Below are 15,635 nucleotides of genomic sequence, written 5' to 3' on the forward strand. Positions count from 1 at the left end.
TATATATATATCCTTGAGCATCAAAGAGGTTAAGCTAGATCTGGGCCTCCTTAGGATACAGCAAGTTACATTTTAGGAAGGGAAGGCCAAGATCCTGGATTCTTACATCATCCAGTGGTGTTAGTCAACTGTATATAGAGGCCAGAAGGAATAGAGATCCACTCTTGCTAGCAGGTAACCGCCCTCTCCCTAGATTCTCTCACAAATATCCCCAGTTTTGTGAATCATCAAGCCCATCATACCTGATCGGCACCTGATTTTGGTCTAAACAATCTTGCAGGTCTGGTCCTTTACACCTAGAAAAGAAAGTCACCCCCTTAAATGGGAGCTTGGACAACAGAGGGTCAATTCCAACAGTCTTTATATACAAAGGCTGTTGTATATAAAGGCTGTTGTGTATATACTGAAAGCTTGTTCCAAACCCTATCATGCCCTCCCATCCCAGAGCCCAAAGCATATCCCAAGGCACAGCCTACGTCTCTACCTTGCCAGCCCTCCCTGAGCTGAGCTTATTCCAGGTTCCCAAAACCATGGTACAATCTTTTGCTGTTACAGTTTCCTTTCAGCCAATCCTTCAGTACACTGGGCATGATTCTTACATCAGTCCTTTTCCTCTGTCTATTCACATCACCCTCTTCTTTCCCCCTCTGTGCACCTACGCCTCCCCTTTGACCTCCTCTTCTCGTCACCCTATCACTGACCCTTGGGTGCAGTTCTCATGACAGGGTCGGCATTCATTCTGAACATCCGGGAACTTGTAGATGGGACCCTTGGCACCTAGGACTCCATGGGGGCAGCTGCTCACACAGTGGGGCCCATCTCGAAAATGGGCACACTGAGCACAAGCATCAGAGCCCTGGGTGGAAAAGAGAAGGTCAGAAAGGATGAGGTCCCATAGTCAATCCATACCTTCCAGCAAGGACCAACCCAGTCATCCAGGATCTCTGTCTATAATCCCTAGCATTATCTGGCCGCCCTGTGTTGGCCTTGGGAGTTAGAGACCCTGGTGCTTCTACTGTACCGAGCCATTGCATGTGGCAGTGCCCTCCATGGGTTGGCATTCCGGGTGGCAGGAGAAACATTCAGCCTCATGGGCAAACTCACGAGGCTCCCTGTGGTGGGTAAGGGGAGAGGGTCATTTCCAAGTCCTGACCTTTATGCCCTGATCCCCCAACCACAGGGTCTCGTACCTCATCCCGACTAAGGCATATACAGAAAGTTGTCTAAAGACTTTCAGGTGGCACCCTAACAGCTCCATCCCAGGGCCCCAACGCCACCCCTTCTTGACTCTTTCTTCCCTCACTGTACCCATTCAGAAAGTTGCAGTGGGTCACGCAGACACCTCCTCGGCTGTAGTTTTGGCAAGATAAGCACTGACCAGGGCCTGGGCCCCAGCATCCCCCGGAGCACAGTGGGTCACACACTTTGCCCTCTGCCACTGGAGAGGAAGGGGTAGATTAGGGGAGCACTCTGAGGACTCCTAACAAGCCCTCTCCTGAATTCCTCCTCATCACTGCTTCTGAACCCTCAAAGCTTATAATATCCCCCTTCTCCTAGGTTCCACCTGCTACCCCTGCTGCCACATCCAAGGCAGAATAGTCCTTACACCCCTCTCCTCCCTAACTCCCTCTTCCCACTACTCATGGGTCCTTTCCCTCACCGCAATCTCTGCGGGGCCGATTATGCTTGATGTCTAGTCTCTCTTCTGCAGGTCCCCGAAGCAGCTTGGTCCAGTTCAGAGAATGGTGATAGCAGAGCTGCCGATTGGCACTTATGTAGATACGTCCAGCACTAATTTCCCTCAGGGACCGGAGGCCCAGAGACGTGATATTCAAGTTCTTCATGATCAACAGTGAGAAGCCCCGGCTGAGAATAAGAAGAGAGGATGAGAGGGGAGACTACAAAGGGAAAATTGACAGTGCAGTGGATTACTCTTATTTAATAAATTTGTCCTGGGCTAGTCAGGCTCACTGAGAAGGAGTCCCCATCCTTTTGCCTTTTACCTATCAAACTCTCAGACCCTTTGGGCATGCTGTATGAGACAGTGCCTTTTCTTTCACTCAAAGATGCCTAAGAAACAGGGTTCATTGGATGGTGATACTACCACCTCCACAGTCCATACTCACTTGTAAAGACTTCTGCCCTCAATGGTTGTCAGGTTGGAAAAGACACTGAAGTTGTGCATGTGCGGAGGCCAGGACTGGATGTTTAGGTAACCTGAGAAGTTGGAAGAGGAATATGAGCAGGGAGCTTTCTCCCCTTCCTTTCTCAGATTCTCTCTCCCCTGCTGCTTGGGGCATGATTTTCTCAAGTAGGTATGCCTCAGTCTGTGTCAGTTGTTCATTTATTTCTCTCAGAAAGGGGAGCCTCTCCTGCTACTCACCTGTGATCTCCCGTACTGTCTGGAAGACATTGAGTTTCTCAGGGTCTAGGGCAGGGATCTTGTGCCAGGGGTCTCTGGGGGAGAACAGTAAAAACAGGTGAACAAGGTAGAGGTATATCCCAGTGGCAATGAGCACACCTAGTCTCAGAACTTGGTTTCTACATATCATACTCCACTATAAAGGCTCAGGGCTCCTTGGAGAAATGGCTGGGGCCTAGAACATCTTGTGCCAAAAAGTAAGAAGTGCTCAAACTGCCACATGTTCTCCTGCAGAATGGCTCGTAGGTTCGAACCACTGACCTTCTGGTTAGCAGCCGAGGGCTTTAACCACTGTACCACCAGGGCTCCTATTTCCAGATTAAAGGAGACTAGACAATAGAATATAATGTATAATCCAGGATTTTCTTTTACTATAAAAGATATTAGTGGGACAACTGGTAAAATCTGAATAAAGTTTGTAGGTTAGATAACATTTTGTATCATGTTAATTTTCTGATTTAAATAATTGTACTGTAGGTATGAAAATGTTCTTGTTTTAGAGAATGCACATTGAAATATAACAGGGGTAAGGTGTACCATGTCTGGAAACTTACCCTCAACTCGTTCAGAAAAACAACAGTGTGTATAATATGTATATATGTATGTGTATATGTGAGGGTCCCTAGGAGGGGCAAATGGCTTGCACTCCACTACTAACCTAAAGCTTGGTGGTTGGAACCCACCCAGTGGTGCTGCAGAAGAAAGGACTGGTGATCTGTTTCCGTTAAGATCACAGACAAGAAAACCCTACACAGCAGTTCTACTCTGTAACACATGGGGTCACCACGAGTCAGAATCGACTGTCTGGCAACAGGTTTTGGTGTGTGTGCATGTGCGCATGTGCGCATGTGGGGAGAAAGAGGGAAAGAGGGAGAAAAGGGGAGGGAAAGAGAGTAAGAGAAATGTTAAAAAGCAAATGTATAATGTTGTCATTTGGGGAACCTGAGTGAAGAGGGAATCTTTATACCATTCTTGCAGATTTAGTGTAGATCTAAAATTATCTCAAAATAAAAAGTTGAAAAAACAACAGCTGGACATGTTTCTCACACACACACACACACACACACACACACACACACACACACACTTTAAATGCTATCCTATGGATTAGAAGGAGCCCTGGTGCCACAGTGGTTAGGAGCTCAACTGCTAATCAACAGGTCAGCAGTTCTAATCCACCAGCTGCTCCTTGGAAACCCTATGGGGGCAGTTCTGCTCTGTTCTATAGGGTTGCTATGAGTTGGAATCGACTCAATGGCAATGGATTTTTTCCCCCCTCTCTCTTTGTTGCTCCATGGAGCACAACTTGGGAAGATAGCTGGAAGTCAGATGGGGTAAGACAGATGCCAAGACACATGGAAATTTCCAAGGAACCAGGAAGCAGAAGCTAAAGGGACAAGGACTCTCCTCTAGATCTGACAGAGAGAGAAAGCCTTCCCCCAATAGCTGCCACTCTGAATTCGGACTTCTAGCCTCCCAAACTGTGAGAAAATAAATTTCTGTTTGTTAAAGCCACCCACTTGTGGCATTTCTGTTATAGCAGCACTAAATAAGAATAGCTGGGAGGCAGATTATGATCTAAATTTAAAAACAAACTTTTTAGAAAACTTTAAGAAGGAGGGAGGACACCCTGTTCCTGATACTGGATCACCTAGGGATGTCCCTGAGGGAACTGAAGCCCTGGGTGGGAAGTTGAGTTAAGCACCGTTTCAAGGTCCTTTGCAACCTCTCAGATTTTTATGACTTAGATTCCTAATCAGCCCCACATATGAGGGGTTAAGCAATGCAATGAACTCTTGAGAGGGTGGATGGGTGGGGAGATCAGGGAAGGAAGGCAGGATCTCTGATTTCTAACCCATTGAGGCCAGTGATAAGGAAGTCCAGGTTGCCTAGGATCTTGGTGCAGTTCACAAATCCATCGATGTTGCTCGAGTCCACAGTCTGGAAGCGGCTGCCAGAGCCCGTCCCTTCACAGGCTGCAGACAACAAAAAGAGTTCAGAAGAGGTGGCCTGAGTAGCTTCGGAGGAAAAGATGTTCCATTACTAACTTCGTCCCATCTCCTCGTACTCACCTTTGGGGCACAGCCCTCCACAAGGCTCACACATCTTGAGCCCATTTTTATCTACCTCCATCTTGTCTGGAGGACAGGCCCTGACACAAGAAGCTTGATCCACCACAAAGTTATCTAGGGAAGAGGAGGGCACAATTAGAGATGAGGAAAGCTGCTAACCAAACCCCTCCCCTGGGCCCTTGCTCCCTCCTGCTCTGTACTGGGTTGCCCGTATGCCTACCACCCTAGGCTCTTGGAATGGGGCAGGATCTAGGGGTCACTCATTGGGGGTGACTAGATGGTTACAACCACTTACCTTCTAAGCCTCCCCTATTTTCCACCCAACTTGACCCCTTTATGCCCCCTAAAATTCCATCTAAAATCCGGGATCCACTACAGTTGTTCTCTCCCCTCAGGCACTTACGGGGACAGCTGGCCACACAAACTCCTCCATACTGATACTTGGTGTGGGGATTGGGCTCCAGCTGGAAAGTTAGCTTGTTGTAGACAAGAGGCTGTGGACACTGACGTACACAGGCTCCACTGTCATTGAAGTGTCGGCAGGCCTGGGAACATGGGATACTCATAAATGTTACACACGCACCCCTACTCCTCCCTGAAGCCCACATCCTCATTTCAGCCCCAGGCAGGTCCCACTACGTACAATGCAGTCTGTGTCCTGAGGGCCTGAGCATCCCCCTGCACACTCATCATGGCAGCACTGGTTGGGGTTAGGTCCAAAGCAGTGACCGTTACATTGAGGGGCACAGATGGTCTTGGTCACTATGGAGGGAGAGAAAGCATAGCTGTCAGAGCTGTTAGGATTGTATTCTAAGAGTCCTCCAGGCTCATCTCTATGCCCAATGTGGACACAGGCTGGGGTAGGCCAGGATATGAAAGTGTATAAGTTTGAAGTTTCTAGAGAGAAGAGAACCCACATGTCTGGCAATCTTCCAGTCCTGGACCCCAGCATCGTCCTTTGCAGACCTCATGACAGGGGGGACCTGGTTGGGAAAAACAACACAATGGGCTAAGAAAGGCTTGCTTGAATCAACAGGGTATGATGTCAGCACACAGGCACCCCAGCCCCAGGAAGTGAAGAGTCAGAGCACTGTCCCTCCTTGCCCTTAGAGAGCAGGGCTGGGCTCAAGTGAACCTGTCAACAAGGGGTGGAGCCACGCCTCCACACAACCCACTGGGCAGCTGAAAGGGAGGGGCTAGGGCAAATGCCAACCTCGGCCCAGTCCCAACCCAGGAACTTGGTTCCTCCTTGGCAAATTGAACCTAGCATTAATATGTGCGTATGAACGGGCAGGAAGAAGCAGATTGTGGTCAGGGGTAGGTAGGTTCCAAAGAGAAGGGAGCATGTTGTAGTGGAAAGGGGAATGGATATGGAGTCCAAAGATCTAGCTTCTCCATTTAGTACACAGACATTGTTTGCTCTTTTTCTTGACACACCGCTTCTGTGGTTTGGGTTTTGGGGGACTGGCCTGGTTCCTCCCGGCAGACTCCTTGGGTCTAGGGCCTGAGGTGTTTGTTCAATGGAGAAGAGGTGGGTTCCGATTAGAACACAGGGATATAATGATGATGGAAAAGGAGTCAGTGTGGTTCGGTGGGGGCAGGAGAGCAGTCTCAGTCACGGCCACTCACAGCTCTTGCCATTTTCCTTCACCACTATTTCAGCATCCTGGTGCCTCACGATGTCCCTCCAGTCAATTGTGTCCATGTGACAAAGTTTCTCATTCCTCTCAATATAAACACCCCCTGACAGAATTTCTGAGGGAAGAGAAGTGACAGTGTTAAGGGCTACAGCAGACCTCCTCTTCCCTACCTTCCCATCAGTCCAAAGGGATACCTAAAATCAGGAGTAGGGGAAATGGGGCAGACCGATGTGTCCAATTAAATCTAAGCTGAAGAGAAAATTTGCATTATAGAGCCGAGGAGGAGCCAGGCCCACAGAACTGCAGTCTCCTCAGACACCTGTCTAGAGCCGGTTTGGCCAGTGGGGGAGGGGAAAGAGGAGAGAAGATCTCTGACTCAAGCCCTCCTCCCCCGCACCCCCCCCCCAGCCCTGCCTGTGTATTTTCCAACTGACTGGGACAGGGAAAAGTGGAAGATGGCCAGGTGATATTTAACTCCTACATCCCTCCAGCTTGTGGGGACTTCGGGAGAGAGGAATGGTAGGATTCCCAGGGTAGAGGGACATCAGATGCATAGTGCTTTGAAGTTAGAGGAATGGGTTAACACAACCAGCTCTAACTCCAGCCTCACAGGACATAAGGATCCTCCCTCCAAGGCAGATGCTCCCAACTTCCCACTGGGAAGCCCCCTATTTAAGGGGTGGTGGACCACGATGGTCAAGGTGGTGGGCACCCTGGAAGAGGCACTTGGATTGAGCTGTCCTGGCTTATCATCAAGGAGAGCGCTGAGGGGCAAGAGCAGAAGGCATCATCAAGAACTGACCAGTGAGCTGAGTAAAGCGGAGCTGGCGCAGAGCGTGGCTGGAGTTGGTGTTATAGTTCAACATGACGAAGATGGCAAACTTCCCATCGTAGACCTGGGTCCCCCGTACCACTCGCAGGTTGGGCAGGGGCAGTGTGGAGAATTCATTCATGGCCACAAGGACATAGCCCGTCACTTCTCGGATCCACTGTGATAGAGGAGATTGTGTCAATGAGATGGACAACAGGGCAAAAAGTCTCAATCCCTTTTCCCTCCCTAAGGCATTCAGGAATCTTTAGCTCCTCTAATTCTTTCTAATCCCTCTTTTGGAGTAGGGAGTGGACTGTGTCACGCTACTGTGAGTGAAGACAGGCAGCAGAAATGATCAAGAAATTCCAGTTTCCTACGCTTTTCTTCCCAGAGCTCCCCAGGAGGGTCCTTGCTCACTCACTTTCTCCCCAGGCGCCTCTCGGTCCTCCGGTATCTGCATTAGTCCCTACTTACCTTGCACAGCCACACGCCACCACCCTGTCCCTGCCCCCTTCTCATTATGGCCAGCTCCTGTGTATCCCTGGCTATGATGACCAGGCCATAGGTCCCAGATTCCAGTTCTTGTCCCCATAAATACAGAAGATTAGCTCTTAGAAACTATTGCATCTTAGGAATGCTGAACTCCATCCAGCAGGGGGTAGCCCTGAGGAAGGGAAACAAGCGTCTGTGGGGAGAACAAAGGGGGACAGGTTGAGGGAGGTGGTTCGGCTCTCTAACCTGCAGGAACGAGAGGTCAGCATTGTGTCCTGTGAGCACGATCTCAAGGTTCCCCATCACCACCTCGCACCTATTGTAGAGCTTGTACAGTGTCTGGTATTGGTTCTCTGCATCGCCAGTCACACTCAGCCCATTCAGAGTTCCAGGACACACTGTTCAAAGGGGAGACAAGAGTGGTGGAGGGCTGGACACAAGTTTTCGGCCCCATTCCCTTGTCTCCTGAGACCACCCTCTTGGCTGCCATCTTCCAGTAACACTCAACAGGACCAGAAGGCAGTTGCCTCCAACTCTCCCCTTAGGGACAGACAAAATCAAACCAAACTCATTGCAGTTGAGTCAATTCAGACTTATTGAGACCTCATGTGTTACAGAGTAGAATAGCTCTATAATCTTTAATCTATAATCTTTATGGAAGCAGGTCAACAGGACTTTCTTCCTTGGCACTTCTGGGTGGGTTCCAGTCATCAAGCTTTAAGTTAGTAGTGGAGCGCATACCATTTGTGCCACCCAGGGATAGACAGGGAGGCCTATAGTGGACTGAGATCCCGAGCTTCCTCTCTTAGAATCTTCCCAGCCAGGAAGGTGAAAAGGTTTTCCCTTTTTCCACCAGGGGCTCCTCTGTGCCTCCTTTGGGTACGACTTTGGGCACTAAGGGTTAATCAAGGAAGATGTAGGACTCTTCCCCCGTAGAAAGGAGAAAAGGACAGAAATTTCTGTTAGTCCCTTTCTTCCCCCCCTCCCCTCCACAGGGCACTTACTCTCTATCCCCATCCTGCCTCTCTCTAGGTCCCAGAATAAATATCTCTTTGGGGCTAGCACACAGCCCCTATTGTGTCTACTGAGGGTGGGATGGGGCAGAGGGTGGGGGCAGTGCCCGGGGCCACAGTCTAGCCCACAATGAAGCAATTCTATCCAGGAGGAGGGGGCTGCCCCACCCTGTCCCCAGACTCCTTTTGCTTAGCAGCACCCCCTCGCTACCCTCAAGCCTTGGGTCAGACAAGGGACCTCACTAGAGGAGGGGGTCTATGGTGAGGGGTCAATGGGAGCTTTGTCTTTAAGGCTGGAAGATAAGGAGCTGGTTGCCTACCTCCCCCGCCCCTTCCAGAACAACCCTGCCTTCCCTTCTCACTCCCTTCCCCTATCCTGACCCACTTCAGCTCCCTCAGCATCACACTTTCCAGCCCTAAAGTATTTTTAGCAAATACAGAGAAGCCTGGTAAGAAACAGCAGCAGACTCCCCGCAAGCTATCCACCCAATTTCACTGACAGAGGGGTTCATGAAAAGGCCTTCTCAACATGGCAATCCTCACCCGCATTAGGGGATAGTCTAGAACAGAGAGAGGTACAGGAGGCATGTTACTCTTGGGGTTCCCTTTAACTTGTAAGTATAGAAGATGGAGGATATAGGGGCTCTGGGAAACGGTAGACCCTGAAGCCCTACTCCTGTCTCTTTTCACCTGGCTCCATGCAAGATTGCGTGTGTGTGTGTGTGTGTGTGTGTGTGTGTGTGGTGTGTGAGCACGCTCTCTCATGTGTGTAGTGTGTAGATGCCACCTGTTCCAAACACCCTTCCCTGAGGGTGTGTCAGCTCAGTGGGAGGCAGGAGTGGGAATGGAGGGGGACTGGTGAAGCTGCAGTCCCTCCTCCTAGATCCACCCCAATTCTGACCAACTGACCTTGGAGGGCTTCCCCTTACCTATCACTCCCTGGTTGGGGAGGGGTTAGGGGAGCAGGTGCAGGTGCGGGGGCGGGGGTGTAGGATCAGCAAAGAAGGGTAAACAGGCCAGGAACTCTCAAAGGAGCCTGGGAACTTCAGGGTCCTTGGGCTGAAATGAAAGAGACTAGGAAGGTTAGTCATTTCAGCCCCACCCCAACCCCCTTCCTGGCAAGACACCCCCTCTTCCAAGTCAAGGCGCCAATCTTTCTCCTCAGATAAGGGAGGAGCCAAGATTTCTGCATAGGGAAGTGTGTGTGTATGTGTGCACACATGCACACATAGGCACACACATACAAACATGTTCACAGCTCCCCGGTCGACCCAGAAATCTATATGGGTTCTGCCCTTGGGTTTCCTTATTGGGAAGTATTTCAGGTATCTCATCCACCCCACGTGCCCGTATGTGTGTGCAGACTTTGTGTCTGGGCTCGGAAGGCTAGCTTTAGAGTTCCATCTCTAGTTCCCTGCCACCCTGAGGGTAAAGTCCATATTACACAAGCAGGGAGCAAAGGGCCTGGGCAGGGAGAGAGGATGAACAACAACTCTGGGGAGAAGCCAGGCAGCTTGAGGAGGGGGACAGGGAGAGAGGAATTTTACAAAAATCCCTAGCTGTCCCGGGGCCCAGGGTCATAGGAAGAGTCAGTGTCACAGGCCCTCCTTTGGTAGAGAGAACTGGGAGTGGGACAGAACAAGAACCTCCAGCCCCTCCCCAACCAAGGGCCTCGCCTCCAACATCCCCCACCCCCATCACAGTCAGGACAAAGGGGCTATAGAACTGAGACAGGGCCGGATGCCCAGAGGCTGCAGAACCCAGATAAAGGGTAAAGAGACCCAACCATGCCTGCCTCCTGCCTCCCCCAGGGAAGGGGCCAAGATCTGGGACTCCTGGGCTCCTGGCTGAAGCTTCCAGGGTCTGGATGGACCAGCGATAGTCACTTCACTCCTCCCTCCCACTCCAGTCCCCAGACCCTCCGCCCTCCACCAGCTGGGAGTGTTCATATCTCAAGATCCTGGGGTCTAAATTTAGGCCCAGCAACTGTAGGGGAAGCACAGGTGTTTTCCCACTCCCACCCTGGGGAAGGGGCCCTGGCTGTGTCACACTGCAAGCTGGGATCTGGGAGGAGGGGAGGGGAGGAGACCAAAGGGCTCCTCCAGTTCCGGCACCCCTCAGGTGTCTGCAGTCCCAGAGACACCCCAAAAAAGAGATCAGATGCCATGGGGGGTGGGGGGTGGGGAGGAATAGAGAAGAGCAGTCTGGCACTCTTGTCTCCTGGAGTCAAATAAACAGAACTGGGTGAGGAGCTGGGCCTGGGATGGACTCTCCAGGGCAGAAGCCTCAGGGGGTGGACGCTCCTGGCCTCAAGTTGGGGAGAGAAAAGACAAACGAAGAAATAAGAGGATGGAAGTCCTTGCCCCTAGAGTTCCTGGCCCAGGGCCTGGTGTATAGTAGATGCTCAGTAAATACTAGTTGAATTGAACTGTGTCTTGACAAAAAGAAGGTGGTTGAGTGGGGGACAAGCCAGCTTTATTATTTGGAGGGAAAGCGGGCAGCCAGGCTCGGCTGGGCCTCTCACCCTGAAGTCACCTGGACTTGGCCCTCTGGTTAATTTCAGCCCTCCCCGGGGCAGGCCCACTCACGGAAGAGGAGGTGCAGCTCCTGTTTTCCAGCACCAGAGAACAACCACCACCACCACCTCCCCTCCCCACCCCCAATCCTTCCGTAGCTCCGCCCTGTAGGCAAAACAACGAAACTGGAGGTAGCCGAAACTGGGGGGTAGGGGGCTGCCGAGACTCCCCCTCCCCCCAAGATCTCTACCCGCAACCATCTCCTCACGCTTACAGAATGGAGGTCTCGGCTCCCCTCCCTGCAGGGCGCCTCAGAAGTGTGAACTACTATTTCGGCGTCAGTACCATCAGGAGAACAAATTAGAGGGTCGGCGGCGCACTGGGGAGAAGGGGGCCCAGGAAGCCGGCCGCTGACCAGACCACGCCGAGAATCCGAGACTCCGAGCCCGACCGTCCCCTCCCAGGTGATCCCCGCGGACTCGGGGTCAGCACCCCCAGCCTCGCACTGTCTGAAACTCGGCACGTCGCACCCTCAGTGGCTCCGCGCTCGGTTCGGGCTCCCGGTTCCGAGTTGGCCGGTGCTCCCGCGCCACTTACCTGCCTGCGAGTTGCCCACCTCAGAGCCTTGGGCCAGGCTGAGAAGCAAGCTCAGCACCTGCAGAGCCCCTTTCGCCCTCATGACTCCAGGGGAGGGTGAGGGGAGCCCAGCCGAGTTCGGCCCGGGGGCCCCTGGACTAGGACATCGAAGCGGGAGCCACCTGAGCCGCCAGCGAAGTGGTGGTGCCAGCGGCGGCGGCGGCGGCGGCAGTAAATTACCGCCCGAGCCGGAGCCGGAGTCCTGGCGGGTCGCAGAGGAGGGGTGTGTGCCTGTGAGGGGAGGGAGGGAGAGCGTGCCGGGGAGGGGGTGAGTCACGGCCGCGCCCCCTTCCGCGCGGGGCTGCAGGAGTTTGCTGGAGCCTCCGACTGACTGGCGGCTCCGAGCGCGCCCCACGCCCTGGCAACTCCGGGACTCCCGCTTCTTCGCCAAGCAGACCACGAAGGGGTCTCGCCCTAACTTTCCTTCCGGAGCTGGGCTAAGAAGGAGGATATCAAGATTCCCAAAGCCCCCCCAAATCTCGGGAAAGGTAATAGGGGGCGGGGAGAGCGCGCCAAAGCCCGGCCCTCTGAAAGCTGGCCTCGCCCATTAACCAAATCACTCAACTCCCCTAGCCGGTTGGATCACTTGAGGATTTCCTTTCTGGAGTGAATATTTCTCTCTGTGTTTTTGAGCGGGAGAGCGTTGTTTGCCTCACGCTCAGGCAACCTCAGTTTCCCCCAACTCGAAACCCCATAACTCATCCCCCCTGCCCAGGAACCCGAGCTCAGAGGCCGCGTGAAATTGCACTGTCTCCGGCCGCTTCCTCCTCCAGACCCGGCGCCGGCCCGGCCTCTCCCGGGGATTTGGTTGGGGGGCGGGGGTGGTTTCCAGCCTGGGAACAGACCCCGGAGCCCGCTTTCCACTTCCACACTGGGAGGGGCTCCCGCACCTGTCGCCGTCCCCTCTGCTGCCCCCCACGGCCGCCTGGGAGAACAGCTGCCGCCCCTTCCACACTGGAGTCTGTGACCGCGCCGTCGGGACGGCCGCAGCCCTCGCGGGTCTGCTGGGGACCCAGATGGGCACACCCCGCTACAGGCGCTCACACCCTCCTGGGCGACTTCAAAGTCCAGTCTTGCGCTGGAAAAGAAGGAAGGGGCAGTGGAGACTGCGTCCATGAATCGCTTGGATTCCTGGCACCTCTCGCACCAACTCCCGGATCCAGACCAGAGGCGGTCAGGTGCACCGGGGGTGGCTGCCCAAGGCAGTGCCAGCCCCCTCGACGCACCCAACTGGCGCCCCCTGGTGCCCACTGGGCAGCAGTGGGGCCCCACACGGCTTAGCATTTCAGTCCCTGAGACTGGCATTCCGGATCCTAACCGGAGAGCCGATTTATTTTCCCCCACAGCTTCAGGCTTGAATAACTCGAGTGCAATTGTGTCTTGAGAAAGAAAAATTTCGCCGCTCACCCCAGGCCAACACGACCGGCTAAAATTCTTTAGACTTTTCCTGTCCACCTCCAGGGCATTGGCCTCGCCCAGCCCACTCACGTGACGGTGTTACTGCTACAGCAACTGCGAAAACCATCAACTTGCACAAACATATACCACTTAATTTGCAAAACGTTTCCTCAAACTTGGGGCCTTAATTAATGTTTCACTTAACAGAAAAACTATAGAAGCTGGGCGATATCTCTCCGCTTTTCACAGACTGGAAAACTGAAGTTCTAAAAACTTGTTACTTCGTCCAGAGTCATCCAGCCGATGCTGTGGAATCAGGATGAGGGACTCAGGTTTTTGACTAGGATTTCTTATGTCATGCTGAGGCTGGAGCTTCATCTGCTCCGAATCATACTCCTATCAGGTAACTAAGCTAATTCCACTTAGGAGTTTCCATCCCTCCCTACTCTCCCCCAGATTAAAGGACCTTTTCATTCTATCGCTCACCACCTCAACCTAGTGTTCAGCGCCCTGGATGGAAGTTCTTCTCATCTTTGGAATATTTCTGACGCTGTAGTTAAAATGTTATCCTGATTTGCAAAATCATACATTCAATAAATTTCAATCAATTTATATTACTGGCTTAATAATACGATCTTTGTTTTAATACACTTCAGACCAGCTGGTCTCTCTCTCTCGTCTCCTGGGACTAGGTCACACACGGTGGAGGGACTCTTTCTTCATTGACTGCCCGAGCAGCCAGCCTTTCTCTATCACCCAGCCACCCAGAGCTGGGTCTACACAAATCAACTCTGTACTGCCAGCCCCTGCTGGCTCATTGCCCCTGTGGGTTCTATAATTCTGTACAAAGGCTCACAAAATTCACAGAGACTATGACTTATACTTACATGTACCCATTTATTATAACCTGAAAGGAGACAAGCATAGAGATACATCAGGCAGGGTCTGGGAGAGGTCCCCGCATGAGGCTTCCATTGTTCCCAAGGACATGCAACACCCTCTCCCCTGCATGGATGTTCTCACCAATTCTGGAAGCCCCAAAGAGAGTTCCAAGGTTCAGAGTCCCCTAGTTATTGGGACCTCAATGAATATGCATGTATCAAATTGGAATATGCATTATTGAGGCATCAGTCATAGTTATGATCCATTCAACAATGAATATGCATGAGTACATCATGCGCCTCTCTTCCTGAGTCTCTTGCCAGGTTGGGGTCTGTGTAGTCCCCTACTTTACACTTGTTTAGATTTGGCCTGGCTGTTTTAGAAAGACAAAGAGCAACTTAATTGCTCAAGCTATTTTCAAAAACCAGAAACAAAAGGCCAAACAGAGTTCTTTGTCCTACATCCTAGTAAACAACTGGGCTGGACTCTTTAAAAGTGCCAATGTCATGAAAGAAAAAAGCAAAAAAAGGCAAAGGAATCATTTCACATCAAAGAAGATCAAAAACACAAAACCAAATGCAATGAATGATCCCCGATTGATCCTAGATTTGAAAACAACAATGACAAAGCCCAGCTGATGGCATATAGACTCTCAGGCAGTCTTACTGCCGCAGTGTGGAATGCTCGTCAGAATTGACCACTTCTTTTCCTTTTCCAGTGAAGCCCAAATGCACATGTTGCTCCACTAGGTAAAGACCCAAAGGTGATAAAAGGGGAGGAGGGTTGGGCGAGAGGTCTCGATGGAGCAAAAATAGGAATTCTCCTTGTTGAGGTAAGGATGCAATCTGAATGGGGAGGGTGGAAGCAGTGAATGATTTACATACTTTTCACAGCCAGGAGCTTGAGTTGCACTGACCCAGTGGAACAGGCTCTTCATAAAACACATAAACGACACCCACCTACTCACTCACTCACACCTAACTGCTGAGCCTGGGACCACTGGGCTGGAGTAACAACTTATGATTGGATCTCTGGTGAGACTTCCTGAAGGAGGGCCCACTGAGGTCAGTCTGTAGAGGGGGACACCTAGTCTGAAAGGCTATAGTCAACAAATCAGTTCCGGAAGTGATGAGGTCTTCCCTCCAAATCAGGCCATGATCTCCTTAGCCAGTCAATTCCTGGATGGACTTTCAGATGTGTGACTGACAGGCTTCCTGGTCCAGCTGAAGGAAACCTGCAGATCCTACCATACAGCGCATAGTTCCCTGGACAGGCCCTATCAGGGTGCTGTTGTGTGCCACTGAGCAGAGTAGAACTGCCCCATAGGGTTTGCTAGGCTGAAATCTACCGGAGCAGATCACCAGGTCCTTTTTCCCACGTAGCCACTGGTGGGTTCGAACCAAGGACCTTTTTGGTTAGCAGCTGAGTGCTTACCCACTGCGCCACCAGGGTTCCTCGACAGGGTGCTACTAGGGTGAAATTCTTGGTCTAGAAGGACGGTGTCAGGCAGTGAATTTCGGAATGGGAAAGACATCGGCTAGAAAAAGAACTTTAGTCTCTTGAGCTGAGGGGCTCTCATGGTATATAACTCATTTACGTACAAGTCCAGAAATTTTCTGGATTGAGGAGAGATAGAGCCAGATTGGGAACTCTTTCCTGAGTTATGGGTACATTCTAAGTAGAGAGAAGGATGGAAGCGCCACGTGACTGTATACAACATTCATGTGAAGATGGAGGTGGCAACATTCTTAGA

General features: G+C 51.7%; 1 protein-coding gene across 1 annotated transcript in view; it reads right to left on the bottom strand.

Annotated features, from left to right (window-relative positions):
* The window catches only part of ERBB3 (erb-b2 receptor tyrosine kinase 3), a 17,118-nt gene extending 5,284 nt beyond the window's left edge, over positions 1 to 11,834 (bottom strand). The window contains exons 1-16 of the mRNA XM_004379943.2: positions 11,564 to 11,834; positions 7,684 to 7,835; positions 6,937 to 7,123; positions 6,124 to 6,249; positions 5,412 to 5,477; positions 5,138 to 5,256; positions 4,898 to 5,039; positions 4,495 to 4,608; positions 4,278 to 4,398; positions 2,384 to 2,457; positions 2,127 to 2,217; positions 1,661 to 1,866; positions 1,309 to 1,438; positions 1,022 to 1,112; positions 702 to 856; positions 243 to 296 (exon numbers count right to left, since the gene is read on the bottom strand). Coding sequence (XP_004380000.1) covers positions 243 to 296; positions 702 to 856; positions 1,022 to 1,112; positions 1,309 to 1,438; positions 1,661 to 1,866; positions 2,127 to 2,217; positions 2,384 to 2,457; positions 4,278 to 4,398; positions 4,495 to 4,608; positions 4,898 to 5,039; positions 5,138 to 5,256; positions 5,412 to 5,477; positions 6,124 to 6,249; positions 6,937 to 7,123; positions 7,684 to 7,835; positions 11,564 to 11,645 — 1,910 coding nt within the window. The 5' untranslated portion in view covers positions 11,646 to 11,834. The remainder of the gene's footprint in view (positions 1 to 242; positions 297 to 701; positions 857 to 1,021; positions 1,113 to 1,308; positions 1,439 to 1,660; positions 1,867 to 2,126; positions 2,218 to 2,383; positions 2,458 to 4,277; positions 4,399 to 4,494; positions 4,609 to 4,897; positions 5,040 to 5,137; positions 5,257 to 5,411; positions 5,478 to 6,123; positions 6,250 to 6,936; positions 7,124 to 7,683; positions 7,836 to 11,563) is intronic.
* Positions 11,835 to 15,635: the final 3,801 nt, after the last annotated feature.

The sequence above is a fragment of the Trichechus manatus genome, unplaced genomic scaffold (assembly GCF_000243295.1).
Source record: "Trichechus manatus latirostris isolate Lorelei unplaced genomic scaffold, TriManLat1.0 scaffold00069, whole genome shotgun sequence".
In the NCBI taxonomy this organism is placed as follows: Eukaryota; Metazoa; Chordata; class Mammalia; order Sirenia; family Trichechidae; genus Trichechus; species Trichechus manatus.